This window comes from Phaethon lepturus, unplaced genomic scaffold (assembly GCF_000687285.1).
Source record: "Phaethon lepturus isolate BGI_N335 unplaced genomic scaffold, ASM68728v1 scaffold13883, whole genome shotgun sequence".
Lineage (NCBI taxonomy): Eukaryota > Metazoa > Chordata > Aves > Phaethontiformes > Phaethontidae > Phaethon > Phaethon lepturus.
The window spans coordinates 41,742-59,551 of NW_010531340.1; the positions used below are offsets into that span (position 1 = coordinate 41,742).

The following is a 17,810-nucleotide window of genomic DNA, read 5'->3' on the forward strand; positions in this document are numbered from 1 at the left end:
CTCCGAGATTAATTTCCTCTTCTGCAAAATGGGTGTGTTTATCTACCTACTTAATGAGATTTTTAGAACTGAATAATATTTGTATTACACAATTATTATGCATTACTGACACTAGGCAATGTTAGAAAAAGGAAGAGATGTACTGCCAAGGGATTATTAATTCATTTATTTCACCACATTTGTAAAAGCTTTGTTCCCCATAGAGCTCTGTCAATGCATCATTTCTCAGCTAGAGTGTCCTTGCCAAGCCAGTTTCAGGTCTTGTGCCTAAGTCTGATAAATAAGTTTGGGAGTGCTGTAAACAAGGAGTGTATACATATTTAGTGAGTAAATTTTATACTGAACTGGTTTTCCTTTTTTTAAGCCTATAATGACCAGCTGCTAAAAGCCTTGAAAGTCTCCAGTATGGTCTGGGAGCAAGGACAACTGTAAAATTTTAATACTCTATTTCCAGAAAACAACAGAGACAAGAGGAGTTTGACAGAATGGAAAAAGAAAGAAAAGACTTATGCAAAAGCACGCATGTTTTGTAAATTAATCATCCACAATGCCCTAAATCAAAGTACCAGTCCTTGGTCATATAAATGGAATTTTTGGATGATATCAAAGCAGATTAGATTTCATAGGGACAGAAGAATATACAGTACTGTCATCAGAATTGCAGCATGGGTTGTATACATATGAACTAGCTAGTTGATGTTAAAAAAGCAATGAAACCATAACAGCACAGCCGTTGAATGTCAATTAAGTAACAAGAGTTTGTCCAGCCCATGCTGAACCATGGATTTCAAAAGATTTTTTTTTTGCTTGGTATTTGAGGCAAGTTAAAGCTAGCAAGCTCACCTCAATGTACATACAGTCCATATTTTCTAAGTGGTCTAGTGCACCCCACAGTTTTCATTTTTTAATATTTCCAGTCTGATCATTGTGGTATACAACATCATGGGTTGTATAACCCACCTTGACTAACTTATGACCCACACTCCATGCTGAAAGGCAAAGACAGCAAGAGGAACAGTAAGCATCTTGTACTTAAAGTCCAACAGTCTCATGTAACAGTTTAGATAGAGGGTGTCATGTTTGATTCCCATAGGCCTAGAAGATGCAGAAGATGGCCCAGTGGAACGGAGATTGCAGAAGCAATAAATGCAGAAGTCAAGCTGGAACAAGGAGTGGTTATTCTGCCACTGACTCACACACCTAGCACAGCAGAAGTAGCAGCAAATTGCTGGTAAGTGGTAGCTGGTCCATTCAGAAGGAAGAGAAGTTAAAAAAAAAGCTTGGAAAACAAAAAACCTAAATGCAGCAGGGTGAAGAGCAGATAAGAGCAGCTTCACCTCGTCAACTCTGTACAAGACACCTGCCTGTTCTCAAACAGAACGTGCTGCTTCTATAGCTCCTTATCATGCTCTGCTATCTCTGTGCACAGCAAAAGCCTGCCTAAGTTAACTGAAAGTTTCTTAAACCTTAACTCTGTGTATTCTCCTTCCTCAGCTTTGGGAAACACCATATCGGTTCTGATACACAGCAAACACAGCAATTTATGTTGCACAAAAAGCTTTACTGCTCCCCAAACTGCGTCTTCCAAGGGTATCATGCTGAGCATGTAGATACTAAGTTTTCAATGCTAGTTAACTCCAAAGAGTTGGCAGGTAGGTCAGTTTATTAATTTTTGATGATCATGACAGAATCTTTAATTCTGACCCATGTGATAACATTATTACAAGTCAAGAGAGTATTTCCCCCTGGAGGAAATAGGGTTGGCACAGTGAAGCTATTCTCTTAACTCAGCATGATGCATTTCCAAATGAGAGTGGAAGCTTTTCAGGGATCCCTGTCCGTACTGAGCATATACTTATGTGCCATCCTGAACAAGGACAGATGTAATCACGTGCTTACGTGCTCAGGGGCCATGACATACAGTATCAAACCTAATGAGTGCCTTGGGCACTTCTGTAACAGAAGCAATAGTCTTGGGGTAAGAAATAGACTGCTTCATTACACAGTCTTTTACTGGAGTGCCAGTTCAGAAGGACAAAACCACATCACTGACTTTTTTTTTTTAATACTGTAGGTTTTGTATCAGGAATGCTTTAATCCATTCTATTTAAGTTACTTAACTATTCATTATAGTGGGGATAGGTGAAATTACTTCATTTGTGTGATTCTTTTATCCTACTCAGTTTGCACAGTTCAATTAAAATAAACAGGAAGAGCACCAGCATCAAAAAATTAATAGAAATGTATAGCTATGAAAGCAGCCTAAAAGCAATACAAAATTATCTTTTCAAAAGGGAAGATTTAAATTTATGGCTTGTTAGACAAATCTAGGGTAAACCGTTTTTCTAAATGAGACTAAGAAAATTACCTGAATTTTGTAGATTCTTCTGGTCTCCTTTTCCAAGTGCAGTTCTGCATTTTTGTGACTATGTGAAGATAATAATCTTCTGAATATCTAAAAAAAGGCAACAACATCAAATGCTAGAATACATATGTATGTATATTTAGAAACAGTCTCTAAAACGTTGAAACGATGCATGTATTAATAATAATGTGCCTGGTGCATATATAATAGATGGCTTTTAGAAATCCATGACCTATTTTATTTTTGTAATTTCTAACAGTACTATCCTCATTTAATTAGCATGTCCTATTAAACATCGCTTCTTAATAGTGATGTCCTAACGAACTTTTCTCTTCAGAAACTTTCAAAAGTACACTGGTTCCAAACCTAAATATTTGACCATAAATATCTTGAAGTTATCAGAAATCCTCTCAAGTGCAAAAGTCCAAAACAATACAAAAACACTTCTTATACTTGGTTTTTAAACTTCAAAAATGTTTTTAAATGTAGCTCTGGCAAGCCAAGATGAAACGTTACACTTTTCGTGCCTTTTATTTACCTTATGGAGGCCCCAAAGTTCAATTCAATCATCTAAGACTGTAGAGCAATATTTACAGATGTAAGTTTGCCGCCAAGATGCAACGTTACACTTTTCGTGCCTTTTCTTTTATTTACTTTATGGAGGCCCCAAAGTTCAATTCAATCATCTAAGACTGTAGAGCAATATTTACAGATGTAAGTTTGCCTTCAAATTATCTCTTAAATAAAACAATCTGTTGGTTTACATCAACCAGCACTTTGGTTACATTGGTACATGTAACCAAAGAGCTTTCTGCTCCTTTTAAACCCTTTCAGAAGATTTACATTTGTCCATATGTGAAATACTTCAGAACACCTAAGTCAAAAGAATGGAGACATTTCTTCCCTTACAGATTCTATATTAATACTTCTCCCATTTGTGCTTGGATCCTGATACAGTTTTTTTAAAAACCCTAACTCTGACTTATAAGGAGGACTTGGGGAACAGGAAGAAGAGATTATGTGGATGCCATGACTACAAATGCTGTGGGACTCATGTCTCCAGAAAAGATCTACCTTGTATTATTTTAGCAAAATTGGCCCAAAACCAAACGACCGTGAGTTTAAGCAAGCTGTAACTTAGAAGTGTGTATTTTGAACAGTTTTACAAGAGTTAGGATGGCAAGAAACCTCACTTGTTTTTAAATGGAGCATGACAATTATAAAAAGGCATATAAAAAGGGCTGGGGTGGCTTGCGCAGCAGAGGTGAACAATCTGAAAGCTTCCTTCTCTTTCTGCGTTCAACATGCTTTTACTACCGCAGCTTTATGGTAAACATTTGAAAAAGCAGATCCCTTTTTTTGTCTGCTTCATAAAAGTACTGCAACTGCTAAAGTTAACTTGTTTATCTACCCCTGAGTAAAATCGTGTCTCATTTCCACATGGAAAAAGAAATGAAACTTTTTAGAGGAATTCTGCATTAGAACTGGTCTTTGGCTCAAGTTTGCACCTGTGACAACACATACGCTTTTCATCCTCCAGACTTAGCAAACTCTTAAAGGAAGTAGATGATTGTGACTAAACTGATTTTACTGAGCCCTTCACAGCTCAAGAGAGCAGCGATGAGAAGTGGGAGAAGAGCAAAACTAGTTTCATTGCAGCTGCAGCTGATCTGACCTGGTGCTGTACATTCTTCCTTCCAGTCCAGCTCCAAATCTGTTCTCTCCCTTGTGCTGCTGCTGGTACTTACTTGACTCCAACTCTGTTTGGGTTTTGCCAGCTTTTGCATTTGTCAAATGCCTTGATAGGCCACTTTAATTCACTACCATGGCAAAAAAATAACCCAGAAAGAAAAAAAAAACCCACGCACACAATTTTCTTCTTCTTTATTGTGTTAAAGCGGATCAGGAAAGATTCCACCGACCACCACAGCCAGTATAAGCAAGGAGTGATGGCAGTGGTGAAACTGGGCACAAGGCCTTCTTATTTTGGCAGCTGCCTGCTGGTATGTTGTATTAGCAACCTTGGAACTGCAGCCAGAGAAAGTGGAACTACTTTCTTGCTGAAGCTGCTACCTAAATCGGCTCACTGCGGGGTCAGACAAGTGTCACTACCAGCACAGGGCAGGACAGGGAGTGCGTGTAGGAGGAGGATGGGATAGAAGCACAGGACCAAAATAGCCTGTGCTGGTGTTGAATCGCTCATCTAGTTCTATTCCTTATGGCTAAACAATAAATAACCCTCAAATGCTGGGACTTATGGGAAAAATTCCAAAAATTAATAGGATAACAGGGCACTAACAGTTACTTAGGCTATCATTATCTAGGAGGAAAAAATATGGAAAAAGCAAATTCTAGCCTAAAGACATTGATACGAGAAAGATCAGAGTCAGAAATGAAAAGAAAAATTGCCATCAGCTCAGAAAGAAATCGCATGGACTGACAAGTTATTAGCAAGCTACAGGGAAACATTTGGTAAAGAGAAAAATCAAAGCATCATCTGTAATGCTAGTTCTGAGGCCTCCTGAGAAACACGGGCACTCGCTGTCAGAAACTGTAAGGACCTTCTTATACATGTAACAGAAGCTGCACCTACTGTAAAAACACCAATTACAATGCAAGAACATTGCTGCCTCTCCACTGTTGTCTACTGGGTGGAATCACTCTTGCTCGGAGGTGTCTAAGCTCACCAGCTCACCCAGAAAAGCACCACTTACAGGTCTTTGCAAGGCAGAACACCACCTCCGCTCGCCCTATGCATCCAGTTTTGCTCCTCTTGTGATTGTGATGCTACGGACTGTCAGAACCCATCTTCGCCAGTGCTGGCACAGCACCACAAGCAGCAGAGACATCCCCACAGCATGTCCTGCAGGACAGGAGCTCCCAACAGCAGCAGCTCTGCAAGGCAGCCACTACATCTGCTCACACTGATACCAGGCTTCCATCAAATGAACTCCACTTGAATACAGACAATATTCCCATAGATTAATTTTTTTAAGACTCAAAGGGAAGCTCTGGGATTTGCTGCAGCTGGGTTAACAGCCCAAAAAGCTTTGTTTTCCTCTCAGAAAGCCTATTTTAGCATTTCCTGCTTTTAAAGGAGCTTTGGGGACTCATTCCTCCAATGGAATCAGTCCAGAAGGCCATCAGGGTATCATTTCATGGCTCTGCTGTAACCCAGACAGTCCTCTTCTCCACTGTTCCGTTTCAAAGAGCTGGGACAATACATATATTTCCACTGGCACCCAGGAGCTTACAGCACATATTCACTGATGCTAAAGGGTTTTATTATTAAGATTAAAAAAAGCTCAGGTAAATTGAACTATAAAAATACGTGGACAAGAAATAATTACAGTGCTGAGAGTAGTGAATGAAACGTGTTTCATCCTGTTTTGGTCTGCCACCTGCACCACAACCATTAGAGTAACTTGCTGTTGTAGGAAACTCACTTACACTGTACCAGCCTTGCTGACAAATAACACCTGGAAGGGTTTTTTTTGCCTGTAGTACTTGTCAGGTACACAGTGACCTTCTATGTTAACTGCAGTGGCTAAAGCAGAATTATTATGCACAGTCAAGGCACTGACAAAGTATAAGTATCTTCTAATTTTTGGCAGATATCTGAAGGACAATAGCAAGGACAGAAGTGTTGAGATAGTAGGGAGACAATAGGTAAAATGTCAGAACAGAGAGACAAATGCAGCCCCACTGGTTACTTGCTAAAACTAAACACCCTTCTGAAAAAAAGCTATTTGAATTAGAAGGAAAATTGAGCAGCAGGAGTGAAAAACGGAGATATTCCTACCTGGCAGCTTATGTTCAAGAAAGAAGCAAGTAAAAAGAAAAACAAAGGCAGGAAATGCAAGAGAAAAGGAGGATCCCTTTTGCCTTTGGACACTTTAATACTACCAAATAACCATCAGTTTTTAAAGCCCTCAGGAGAGTGTGCACAGAGTTTGCTCTAGAATAAAAATGGAAAACTGCCAGCAAAACTCAGCATTTCAGGCTCTTTATCACCACCTGCTATAGCACATACCTGCTATAATAATAACTTCCCACTTACATAGCATTTTTTACTATGGAATAATTTGACAAGCTTTAAACTAGTATTTTTTTCCCCTTTCTGCCAACTTAAGAGGCAAGAGTGTCCAGAATGTTCCTGAAAGTCCAGAACTGCAATATAAAGCATTTATGTATCATGCCTGTGGGTCACACCTTGAAAAAGCAATGAAGAACCCTGCAGCTCCTCTCAGTGAAGGGCAATGAGTTGCAATATTCATGGCACAAAGCAATCCCTTGCTCCTTTGTTCCAGGCATCAGTTTCTCTTCCTACTTGCCCAATTCATCTTCTGCATCATTAAATGGTGCAGCTCCTTTCTCTTTAGCCACGGAATAGAGGCCTCACACTTCATAAATTTTCTCCTATAATCTCAGCTTCAAAATGTTCTAGATATGAAGAGCACGTCTGCATTGCTGCAGCCTGTACAACTTTCTAACACCTGGGATAAATAACAGCATTTATATTGCTATAACTGGATTTCGGAGGCAATAGAGTTACTGGTTGTCCTTCTCTTGGTGTTAATCACTCAATTTTTCAGTTAACTGTAGTCTTTGACCTCTGTTTGCTAGTGGAATATTGGAGGGAGTAAAGACAGAATGCTGGGAATATGGTGACTTAAAATCAGGTGAAAGATGTTAAAATGCAATGAGAAAATGAGGAGGGGGCACAAAAGATGGGAGAAGTTTTAAAATCATGAGTTAATGTTGTTTCTGTGTTAAGGAAAAATTTGGCTTCTCCAGTCCTTTGAATGGGGAAAGGCACATAATTATCTTTAGCAGAGCTTTTGTTTCTCATTCCATTTCTCTTCTCTTCACAAATGGAGGGGGGCGGAGCTTCCAATTTTAAAGACACCATGGCATATAATTACTTTTATGCTGCAACTCAGTCCTAATGGGAAGCTTTTCTTATTTACAATGTTTTATTTATTGGCACATCCATACAGGCAAAATGTTACACGTCAAACGCAATGGGCTGCTTCTCCCATTTTCACTTTAGAAAGTGGCAAGGAATTTGAGCAGGGCTGATATCAAAGATTTATTTTCCATGTCAGGAAAAGGCAGAACAGCAAGTTGAAACCCAAAATTAATTTGGGGTGTTTTTCCAATGTATCCAAAGTTGAATTATTAGTTTCCTGTGGACTAGTTATTATAATGAGTGCAATTAATTAGCAAGTTTTTATACCAGTACATTTCCATACTTACTCAGTGAATATGCTGAAAAGAATCCATTAACTGAGGTTGCTCATAGCAGGAGTGTTCACCAATCAGGAAAAAGACACTCAAGAATATACCTCACAGATTCTGTTCAACCTCTTTGTGCATATCTTGGAATAAAATGTTGCTAACTGGCAAGGAGAAATCTTGCTGACTTATATTGTGAAAATAAAAAAAAAAAAATCCAACCTCAAATAAATCTAATTCATATGAAAGAAAAAATGCAGGCAAACATTGGTTGAACAATTTCAGTTTCCTGTTGTATAGCTCCACATTAATATCATCAAGAATTATGTAAAAGAGGACAATCTTGTACCCTTCTATTTAAAAGAAACAAAGCAGAAAGCACAGTAAACACCTACCTTTTCTTCTTGATAGATGATGACAAAATGTTGTCCTGAATTGCCTTACATTTTGAAGCCTGTTCAAACCGGTAAATTCCATTTTTATTAACAGTTGTTCTGTTAAAAAAGGGGGGGGAAAGCAACAAACTTTAAAAGAGAGAACATATTCTGACAACGCTGTCACATTTACTTTCCTATGACAGTAAGATTAATAACCGTTGATTTTGCTGAAAACATTACCAAAGAAATCTTATTGACTTCTTTTGTGAAGCTCTTGTATAAAAGGGGAGCTTGCTACTAATGGCTAGAAAATATTTGATTCTTTAAAGTAACCCTATTTCATAGTCTGAATTATATTTTCTGATTTACACTGTAATCCGAAAATGTAATTTAAAAAAAAAAAAGAAATTAAGTAGGAAGCCTCTTGAACATTATGTCTTGAAGTTATTTAAAATATTCACCGGTAAAATATTTAGCAGATGTGATTTCCTAAAGTTGTTGATGAAATGCAATATTCAGAGCCAATATAATATCTACAGGAAACACCACAAGTGAAGTGAATCTATTTGGACCTTAACTTACTGACTTGAGCTTAATACTTCCTCACTTGTTTATTCTTTATTTACACAGTGAGAATAAATATTTGCAAAAGGAACCAAGGCAAGTGCCAGACAGTGATCTGTTGTCTTATTTTCACCAAACTCCTGTGCGGTCCTCTTGCTCTGGCATTCCCAGTAGAAGATTGAGCCGTAAACTAGTAAATGACTGAGACACCAAGGTCTTTTTCCACGCACCTCAGTTTACCCTGTATCTGGGTTCTGTCTGATACAGTCACCCTTTTCTGTCATCAACCTTCTGCTGTGTGTGTATTGTCATTTGAAAGGCTGTGTGGTTATTTTAGCTACCTGCTGGGTTAAATCGCAACAATCATGAAGTATTTTTCCTCCAGCATTTTTATTTTCTTTGCTCCTCACCATCTTCTCTTCTCCCCCCACCCTGTTCCTTTTGGGTTCTGAGCGCTTGGACACTATTTGTCCAAACCAGAAATTTGTCCAAACCAGAACCAGAAATACAGCAGACACAGATGCTGTGTGATTCACTCCTGGGTGTGAGCTGCAGCAGTGAACTGAACCCACATTGTTCTCAGAAACACAGAATGACCAAGCCATCTCTGTACAGAGGCACTCATACACGGAGAGAAAGGGCCTTCCTGCTTTGCACACAATGCGCTCTGCTTCTGAACTATAATTCCTTTTACTAACAAGGACCAAAACTCCATTGTCTTCACCTGTTAAAACAGAGACCACTTATCAACAAGATTTCTGGCAAGCTGATTTTGAAGCTCTTACTTGAGAAAGATGCCATTTCAAGTCAAAGAATCACAGAGTGGCTGAGGTTGGAAGGCACCTCTGGAGGCCATACAGTCCAACCTCCTGCTCAAGCAGGGACACCTACAGCCAGCTGCCCAGGACCATGTCCAGATGGCTTTTGAGTATCTCCAAGGGTGGAGACTCCACAACCTACCTGGGCAGCCTGTGCCAGTGCTCAGCCACCCTCGCAGTGAAGAAGTGTTTCCTGATGTTCAGAGGGAACCTCCTGTGTTTCAGCTGGTGCCCATTTTCTCTGGTCCTGTCACTGGGGACCACTAACAAGAATGTGGCTCCATCCTCTTTGCACCCTCCCCTCAGGTATTGATCTGGTATTGATTCAGGTATTGAAGGTCCCCCCGAGCCTTCTCTTCTTAAACAACTAAAATCTTAAACAATTCAAATGAGAGGAAGACTGACTGAAGAAGAAAGAGGAGAATAAATGCTTGTTTATCTTGCTACTGAACAGAGTGGCATGTTCATAGCTATAACAGGGACGAAAAGGAACAGAGCGCCTTTCCTTCTCTTTCCATTGCCCATGAATTTTCTAGTCAATCAGTCACTCCATAGCAGCAATTCACCCAGGACATAGGCTGCAGAGGAGAGAGATCAGCTCTCTCCCTTGCTTTTCACCATCAGGAACTTCTTCCCAGTATACACTCAGTGCCCCTAAGGCATAGCATAAGGTATGAAGTATGCAGTCTGCGTGCCCCCGGTTGAGGGCAATGTTGTGTCTTACGACAACACCACGTAAACCTCTGTCCTTTCAGTTCTGCCTGGTTTTAGCAGTAACAGCTGGCACCACCTACTGAGAGCTCCTTGGTTGATTTTGCAGACAGCACTTTATCTGTTTCAAGGAGCGACATACAAATGTGAGGGCAGAAGGCTCTCAGAGCACACAGTTCAGAGGAAACAACTCAGTGGATCTTACATAGTAAGTTCCAGCAAACATTCTGCCTACACACTCATGCACACAGGTTTATTGCGGCTTGGTCTGAATGGTTCTGTCTACACCAAAGAACCAGGTGGGCTCTTTCACAAAAGAGCCTAACACCAGTTCCCAAACAAATTTAGTCATCCCTAAATTATGTTTCCTCTCTCTTGCTTCTTTAACTCAGTAACCTTAAATGATTCTTCTGCAGCTTAAGGTAAGAGAAAGAGCCACAGGCAAAGCTTAACTGCATCAGCAGAACCTTAAAAAAAGAACTATTGATATCATAAGCCAAGTACATGTTACTGCTGCAAATAAGTCTTTCACTACAACTAAAAATCAAGATGCTGGATGCTGATTTGAGAAGTGGCCTCAGCCCTTCTGAGCCAAGCTGGCCAGAGGAGAACTTTAACACACAAAGCCTGCCGGGAAGACGAAGTCAGAGCAGGCGGTTAGGTTTGATCAGCTCGCTGCGAGGTGCGTTTGCAGGCATCATCAGAGAACCAACATTCTTTCACAAGTAGGTTTCAACTCTGTGAAGAGAATCATTACAAGGTCCTTACAGCTTCCTATTAATTTATGTCCCAAGATCAGTGGGGCAGTGAATAAATATTCTCTCAACCAAATACAAGCTTTACTCAGCAGGCTTTTAGTCTTTTTAAATTCATAGCACTAAGATCAACTGAAGCAAACAGCCTCATTTTTTAATACATAATTGCTTTTTATGCACACATTTTCAAGACTTGAAAAATTCAAATGGAAAAAGTCAGATAAAAAAGAATGAGCAAAATAAATCCCTGTTCTGTTTTGTCATTAAATCCTGACAATCACTTTTACAGTCATCAAAGGGAGAAAAAAAGGAATAAGGAGTCTTTCCTTCCCTTTCCATGACACATGTAAAGATTGGTCAAAGTGGCACAACTGTGGGGAAAACCAGACATGAATTTCAATCCAAAATCTTTATCCATATTATGCAAGCACAAGACAGATCACCAAAATGCTTCTTCTGTGGCTTTTTGCACACAAAATTTACTCTTTGTATGGTGCAAAAAGATACAAAAATAAACCAATATATTTGCAAGACACGAAAAACAATGAGTCATTCTAGTAAAAGTTCAATTTCTGAATTTCTGTTTCACTGTCAGAGTGGCCTCTGCTTCACATGACTGAAAGACTTCTGCATTCACATAAAAGGAGTGTGCAAGGGGCAGTCCAGACTTGTACTGGATTATTCATTGCAGAGTTGTGAAGACATCACTCACATTAGATTTCTGATCACTTCCGACAATTATGCTAGGCAACATTTATCACTAAATGAATTTACCTGACCTAGTGAATGACAGTCTTTGTTCAATACTTAGAACTGCACTAAAACTTCTACAATTAAATCAGATAACATGCCTGACAACACAGATATCAGACTACATTCAACTAATTTTGTAAACCCTTAAGCTAGATGAGAACTTGAAGCGGAAACCATGTTATATTCTGTTGGCTTGAATTCAAACAACTGATGAGACAGGGAAATTTCTGCTGCATTTCCCTTAGGGTTTAGATGTTCTCAAAGCCAACCTGACTGGCCAAATTTTGAAAAACAGAGGGGTTTTTTAATCATATACAAACAGCTTGAAGACCACATACTTCCTCTGGTAATTCTAGGAACTCAGACTACACCATCTGTACTTTAATAAATCCACAGTAGATTAAGACCATGTGCCACATTTATCAGCACACTGTTATTCTGTATCTTGCTCTCAGGAAGACAGCAGTTCATTAAACTGTACAGTTCTTTAAGATAAGGATTGCACCCACCTTTAGAATAAGAAACAGAGAAACTATACGGAAAGTCCACGTATTGCATTCAGTCCTGACACTACAGGGAGCCTTAGTGCAGGGAATCACCAGACAGACAGGTACCTCAGTTAACATGGAGTTCTGGGGGTGCAGTGGTACAGGGAGGGAAAGAAAAGGGAAGCCCTTTAAAAGCAAAACCAAACTCAACTCCAAACACTTATCCGAGTAGGAAAATAGATGGACATAAAATGGATGGAAAAAGGAAGGGAGTGGGGGAGAGCAGATGGAAAAAGGAACTCTAGTGCTGCGAATTACACCATAACATAAAGATATGCTCAGGACTGAAAGGCCTCCAGAATTCCCACAAAATCAACAACTGAAAGAATGTGGAGTGAGATTTCTGAAAGAGCTTAGAACTGGACTGCCTGGCAGCACTGAAAGCAACAAGAATTTCACCCGTAATTTCAGCAAGAGTTAAGTCCACACTGAACCTAAGGAAAAAACCCACTCATAGGCTTTATCCACTCTGTGCCCAGCAGAACTCGTTGCTGCACTTTTTCTATAGCTTCCTGCTCTCATCTGCCTGAAGCAGCACAGGTCCTCTGAATCCTGTTCCAGCTGAGCATCTCCAGCTAAAAAGGGTAACTTCTGCATGCAAAACTACACGTTTATATCCTTCTACCAAAGTGGCCAAATCGAGACTGTGAATACCTTCTGTCTTAATCTCTCTCTTGAAGAGACTAATTAATATTTGAATCTCATAGTCTATTAGTTGAATACTATTAAAAACTCATAATCCATACTTTTCCTAGGAAGGGTGCTCTTAAGTGCTATCTTTGACACTATTTCACATGAATGAGATGATAAGAATATAGTGACGTATTTCAGGTTCAGAACAGCTTGATTAATAAGGCAATACACAATTTAAATATGTGGTGAAATGGACTATTAAAATGGCTTTATCAAACCACAGGATTAAGAATTTGTCTTGTAACATTAATCACAGTAACTGTGAAAGAGACTGATCCTACTATCCTTGTTCAAGTTCCCATGGAGGTTCTGCTATCTAAGGAATGTGAAATCAGGTCTTTAAGGTAAGCTGCATTTTGAAATTATTTGGAAGACCTTCCAGTGCATTGACCAGAGTTATACATAACATCAGATATTTTTTATTTATAAAATCCCTAAACCGCATGACAGGCAACATGACAAGCAACGTTCACAGTCTCATGGAGGATAAAGTGAAAAGAATAAGGTACTTACACTAGAATGATGTTACAATAGTACCCGATAGACAGAATGACAGGGCAGTTTCACTTGGACCAAGTAAACAGAAAGAGGCTGGGAAACCTTTCACCACTGTCAGAACATAAAAGTGTCCTGGCAGCAGCTTTCAACTGAACACCTATTCATTTAGACAGAACTAATATATGAGGCATGCGTTAGAAATATGCTCTTAAAATAATGTCTGCATGCATCACTTGGGAATGAAGGGAAAAAATATTAAGAGAGCAGTAAAATTAGTGAAGTGGCCACCAGTGCTGACTAAACTGTAGCAAATTATTTGGGCAATATACTAAGCTAGTGTTCATAATCGTGGTAATAACCTGTCTCTTCTTCCCCTTCTGCCTGCCAGAATGCAGTATTTTGACAGGAGACAGAATGTACGGGTCTCTGTAGCATAGTTAATGAAGTATAGTTGTTTATTCCCTAGGCCTGCATAAAGATCTGCTGCTGAGAAAGGAATTGGAGAAACCAACACTATGGAACACAGTATTAATACTAACTTGTTTACTCATAGCTCCTCAATCACTTCCTTGCACTGTTCAATTACCCCAACAATCTCTACACTGTGCTTGCTTTGGACCTGCAAAGACAAAGAGTAAGTTAGGGAAATAGTAAGTGAATGCCTTAAAGTTGGTGACACAGAGTAACAGGGCAGTGGTTATCAGTTCTTCAGGGTACTGCTGTCTTGTTATTACTTGTACATGAAGTACACACAAATAGTGCTTGAGAAAACTATTTTCACTTCCCTTGCAGGAGCTGGCATGATTTATCTGCTATATATTCCTGGGCAGTTCAAAAGGAGCTAGAATTTCTGGCCAAGCTTAACATTACACAGCCTGGGCCTCATAACAAAGACAAGACTACTTAGCTCCTCTTATTCTTGTCACCTTCCCCTGATAAGCACTAGCAGTACGGAGCCCTCTATTTTGCTATTAATGCTGTGACTACACAAACAAATATACCAGCAGAAACACAGTTGGGAAGGGAGGACCAAGTGTCTAAAGGTGGGACAAGAGCAAGACTACTTCTTTTGGTTGTACTGTTGGCTTAAGCAAGTTTAAGCTGTACTTGCAGTTACAGCTTAAAAACTGAGAGGTTGGTATGAGGCACAGACATGAGGGTTTGCCAGAGAACCATAGTATTGCGGTGTAAATGATAGTGGTTCCAATAAATTTGGGGACTACTAGAGAAATCTTACTAACAATGACCTTTTTTTAAGTAAGAAACCCTACTAACAGGCACAGTACACTGTGAAATAAACCCAAGACAAAAACTGGAAGTCACACTATAGAGGCAGTCACATTGTTCTAGTTACCTAACACTTAACAAGAAAAAGTGGTAAGAAATGTCCTGTAAGAGACAAATGGCATCTTCAAGGTTATTTACTACGACACAGATCTTCAGGGAACTTTAGATGCCTGGTCACCATCTAATTAAACATTGCCATGCATAATAGCTGCCTAAATATCTGTGACAGTCTGAACCAATCCCCTGCTTTTCAACCTTTCATCCTTCAGTTTCATCCTTTTAAAAGAATTACTCAAAGTGAAAGAACAGATTAGCTCTCAATATTGCGAGGCAACAGAATAATAGGGCCTTAGAGATTCTTCAGGAGATGTCTGGTTACAAATATGCCTCCAACAGCAAAGAAAATCATGATAAAAATAAAGATTAGCTTGCGATTCTGAAGACTGTCTAGATTACTTAGAGTTCAAGAAGGATAGTGCCCAGTTTTGGTTTTTTTTCTGCTTCCTTTCCTGGACCCTCCCACCAAAGTTGGTGAGAAAATCTTAGCTTTCCAGAAAAATGTGTCAAACTGAGTCTAACCTAACATGCATGCACATCCTCTTACTCTTACTTGGGAAATTACATTGTTGTCAGCAACACAGCAATGCTCATTCAAACCATCAGGGTACTTTAGGCGAACCATACTTCGGGAAGTCTAAACCAATAGATTGTTCCTAGTTTTATGCATCAACATACTAACATAGCCTCATCGATTCAAATCCTGTACAACCTGTTTCAACGAGGGGCTTCTGTCCTTTTGCTATACTCACGGATACTGCAGCAAAACCCCACTGCAAACTGGAATCTAATTCCTACTGACCAGACCATCCATCTCCATCACTGAGGGATTGGTCTGAATCTCCTGAATGAGTCCAGATGCTCTCTGGATCAAATCTCTCCAGCACGGCCCTCAGCCAGGCCCAGTCCAGCTGCTGCCTGGATCAAACCCCTCCAGCATGGCTCCCTGCCCAGTCCAGCTGCTCTCTGGATTAAGTAACAGCTCCTGGTCAGTACAGCAGCTCTCTCTCCTTCCTCATATGCCAAACATGCACCACAAAGTCCTGTCAGGCCAACTTACTGAGCGTAGTCACTCAGGTAAGAAAGAACATCCTCTCTTGGATTCAGCCAGCAAGCCACCCCTCCAAAGACACAGTTACAGGAGCTGGAGTGAAATGAAACTTTTTTTGTTGAATAATTTACTTGTCACAATTTGCAGTCACGTAGTCACGAAGAAATACAATTTTGGGTTGATCAAAACTAGCTCCAAATTGATGCCAAAAACCTCCAAGTAGATTAAGGAAAAACATGTATTTAAACTCTCATGCTCACTTGCCTTATTACAGAGATTAAAAACTGACCCATACATGCCATGAATTTTCAGCCCTCTTCGGTATGTGTTTGCTTCCACTTCTTTGCTCCAGTTGTGAGTGTACTAACAGCAGATGGGAAGTAGCTAGACTCTGTTTTCTGAAGTGCCCTCTGCCAGCATTTCTAGTCAGTTTGGCTCCATGGTTTAGCACACAGAGCTGAGTGGAAGGAGACTGCAGCTCAGAAACTAGCTGGGAAAAGGAAGGGTATGAGAAGATGGGGCAGGGGGAAACCACAGCCATAACACAAAACAGGAGTGACAGCTATAAAAAACAAAGCATAACAGAGTACATACTGCCAAACCAATAAACTGTAAGGAGTGGAATAGAAGGGGAAAAAAAGGGCAGAAAGGGGAAAAAATGAGCACAGGAAAGAGAAGCAAGCTAGAAGCACATAAGCAGTTAGAATTCTGCAAATGTTCCTTTTGTTTCGGTCTAATTTTGAAAGATGTTATAAATTTACAGCTTGTGAAAATTCTAAATTTTGAGGCAGGGCGCATAAGGGTCTTGCATTGGAAACAAGTAAGAAACCTACTGTTAGGGTACACTGCAATGGTTACTACGACTAGTGTCACTTGCATTCACTTAGGGAAAGCTTATGTTGTTTCGACCTCAAATTCAGCTAGACTGGGTGAGACAGCGGCCTCAGTAAGGTTAACTGCATTGTCACCATTTACTTCCATATAACCAGGACATCTCAGTTCCCATCAAAGCCTCAATTCCCAAGCTCTAATTTTTATCATGTGTTTTTGACCATAATATATATTAACAGATAATAATCATTGGAATGGCAATGTTAATGAGGCCATATAAAGTAAAAGAGAATAGCAAAAATATTTGCAAACTAGTTCTTACATAGTAATATCTCATGTGTGTATTACGCCACCCTCTTCTGCACTATCAGTTTTCCTACAGTGTGTGAAGACTCAAGAGCACGAAAACACAGTTGTTAATATGGAAGTCTGCACGTAAGACACGACTTCTTTCCCAGCTGATTTTACTAACTATTTTCATATTAAACTTCATAGTGTGTTTTACATACGTACAGTTTTGCAGGCTGTAAAGCAAAGACCTTACACTGATCTAAAAGATCAGGGCATGGGATCAAGCGAAAGAACTCCCATGAAGTAAGATGCTACACAACATGAAAAAGGTTTCATGTCTCACCTTCATCCTACAGATTTTAAAGGAGAAATCTGTATTTTTAACTAAAAGCACATTACAAAAATGGTAACAATATTACCCAGCTCCAGCTCCACCTTCCTGGAAAGACAAATAAAAGATACCTGGAACATGCCATTCAGCAAGCACTTTTCGCATCGTACATTACCAAAGCTGCTATATGCAACGTTTCACTGGGCTCAAAACCAATGGCAGAGTGACAGCTGTCATTAAGAGGGCCTATGAGCAAATAATTTATTACGGTTAAAGTGAATTTTCATTTCCTCAGTCTAGCAAGTCTCTAACGCTCTCTCTGATTAAGCTGCCAAAAGAGAAGGAAGAATGAGTTCGAGCGAAGGCAAATTTCTGCTTCTGTAGACCCCTCCAGACGGACCCACGCTACCCGTAACCGCAGGCGGGCAGCCCGTACCTGTTCTCGGTCTGAGGAAGGGACGTTAGGGGGGACCTGAGGGCTCGTACCACTTTCGGCGTAACAGCAGCTACTCCCGCGTCCTCCTCCCAGCCCCTGCCAAGCAAGACGGGAAAACAAAGTTGTCAAAACCAGTGATTAAACATCATCGGGCGTAACGGCGCCGGTCTCCTCCCCACGAATCGTTCACACGCCGCGAACAACCG

At 40.0% G+C, this 17,810-nt stretch overlaps 1 protein-coding gene across 1 annotated transcript in view; it reads right to left on the reverse strand.

Annotated features, from left to right (window-relative positions):
• Positions 1-17,717, reverse strand: part of ST8SIA6 (ST8 alpha-N-acetyl-neuraminide alpha-2,8-sialyltransferase 6) — a gene marked incomplete at its 5' end in the record, with an annotated part of 40,835 nt that extends 23,118 nt beyond the window's left edge. The window contains 3 exons of the mRNA XM_010284523.1: positions 2,369-2,455; positions 7,999-8,097; positions 17,605-17,717. Coding sequence (XP_010282825.1) covers positions 2,369-2,455; positions 7,999-8,097; positions 17,605-17,717 — 299 coding nt within the window. The remainder of the gene's footprint in view (positions 1-2,368; positions 2,456-7,998; positions 8,098-17,604) is intronic.
• Between the last annotated feature and the right edge of the window lie 93 nt (positions 17,718-17,810).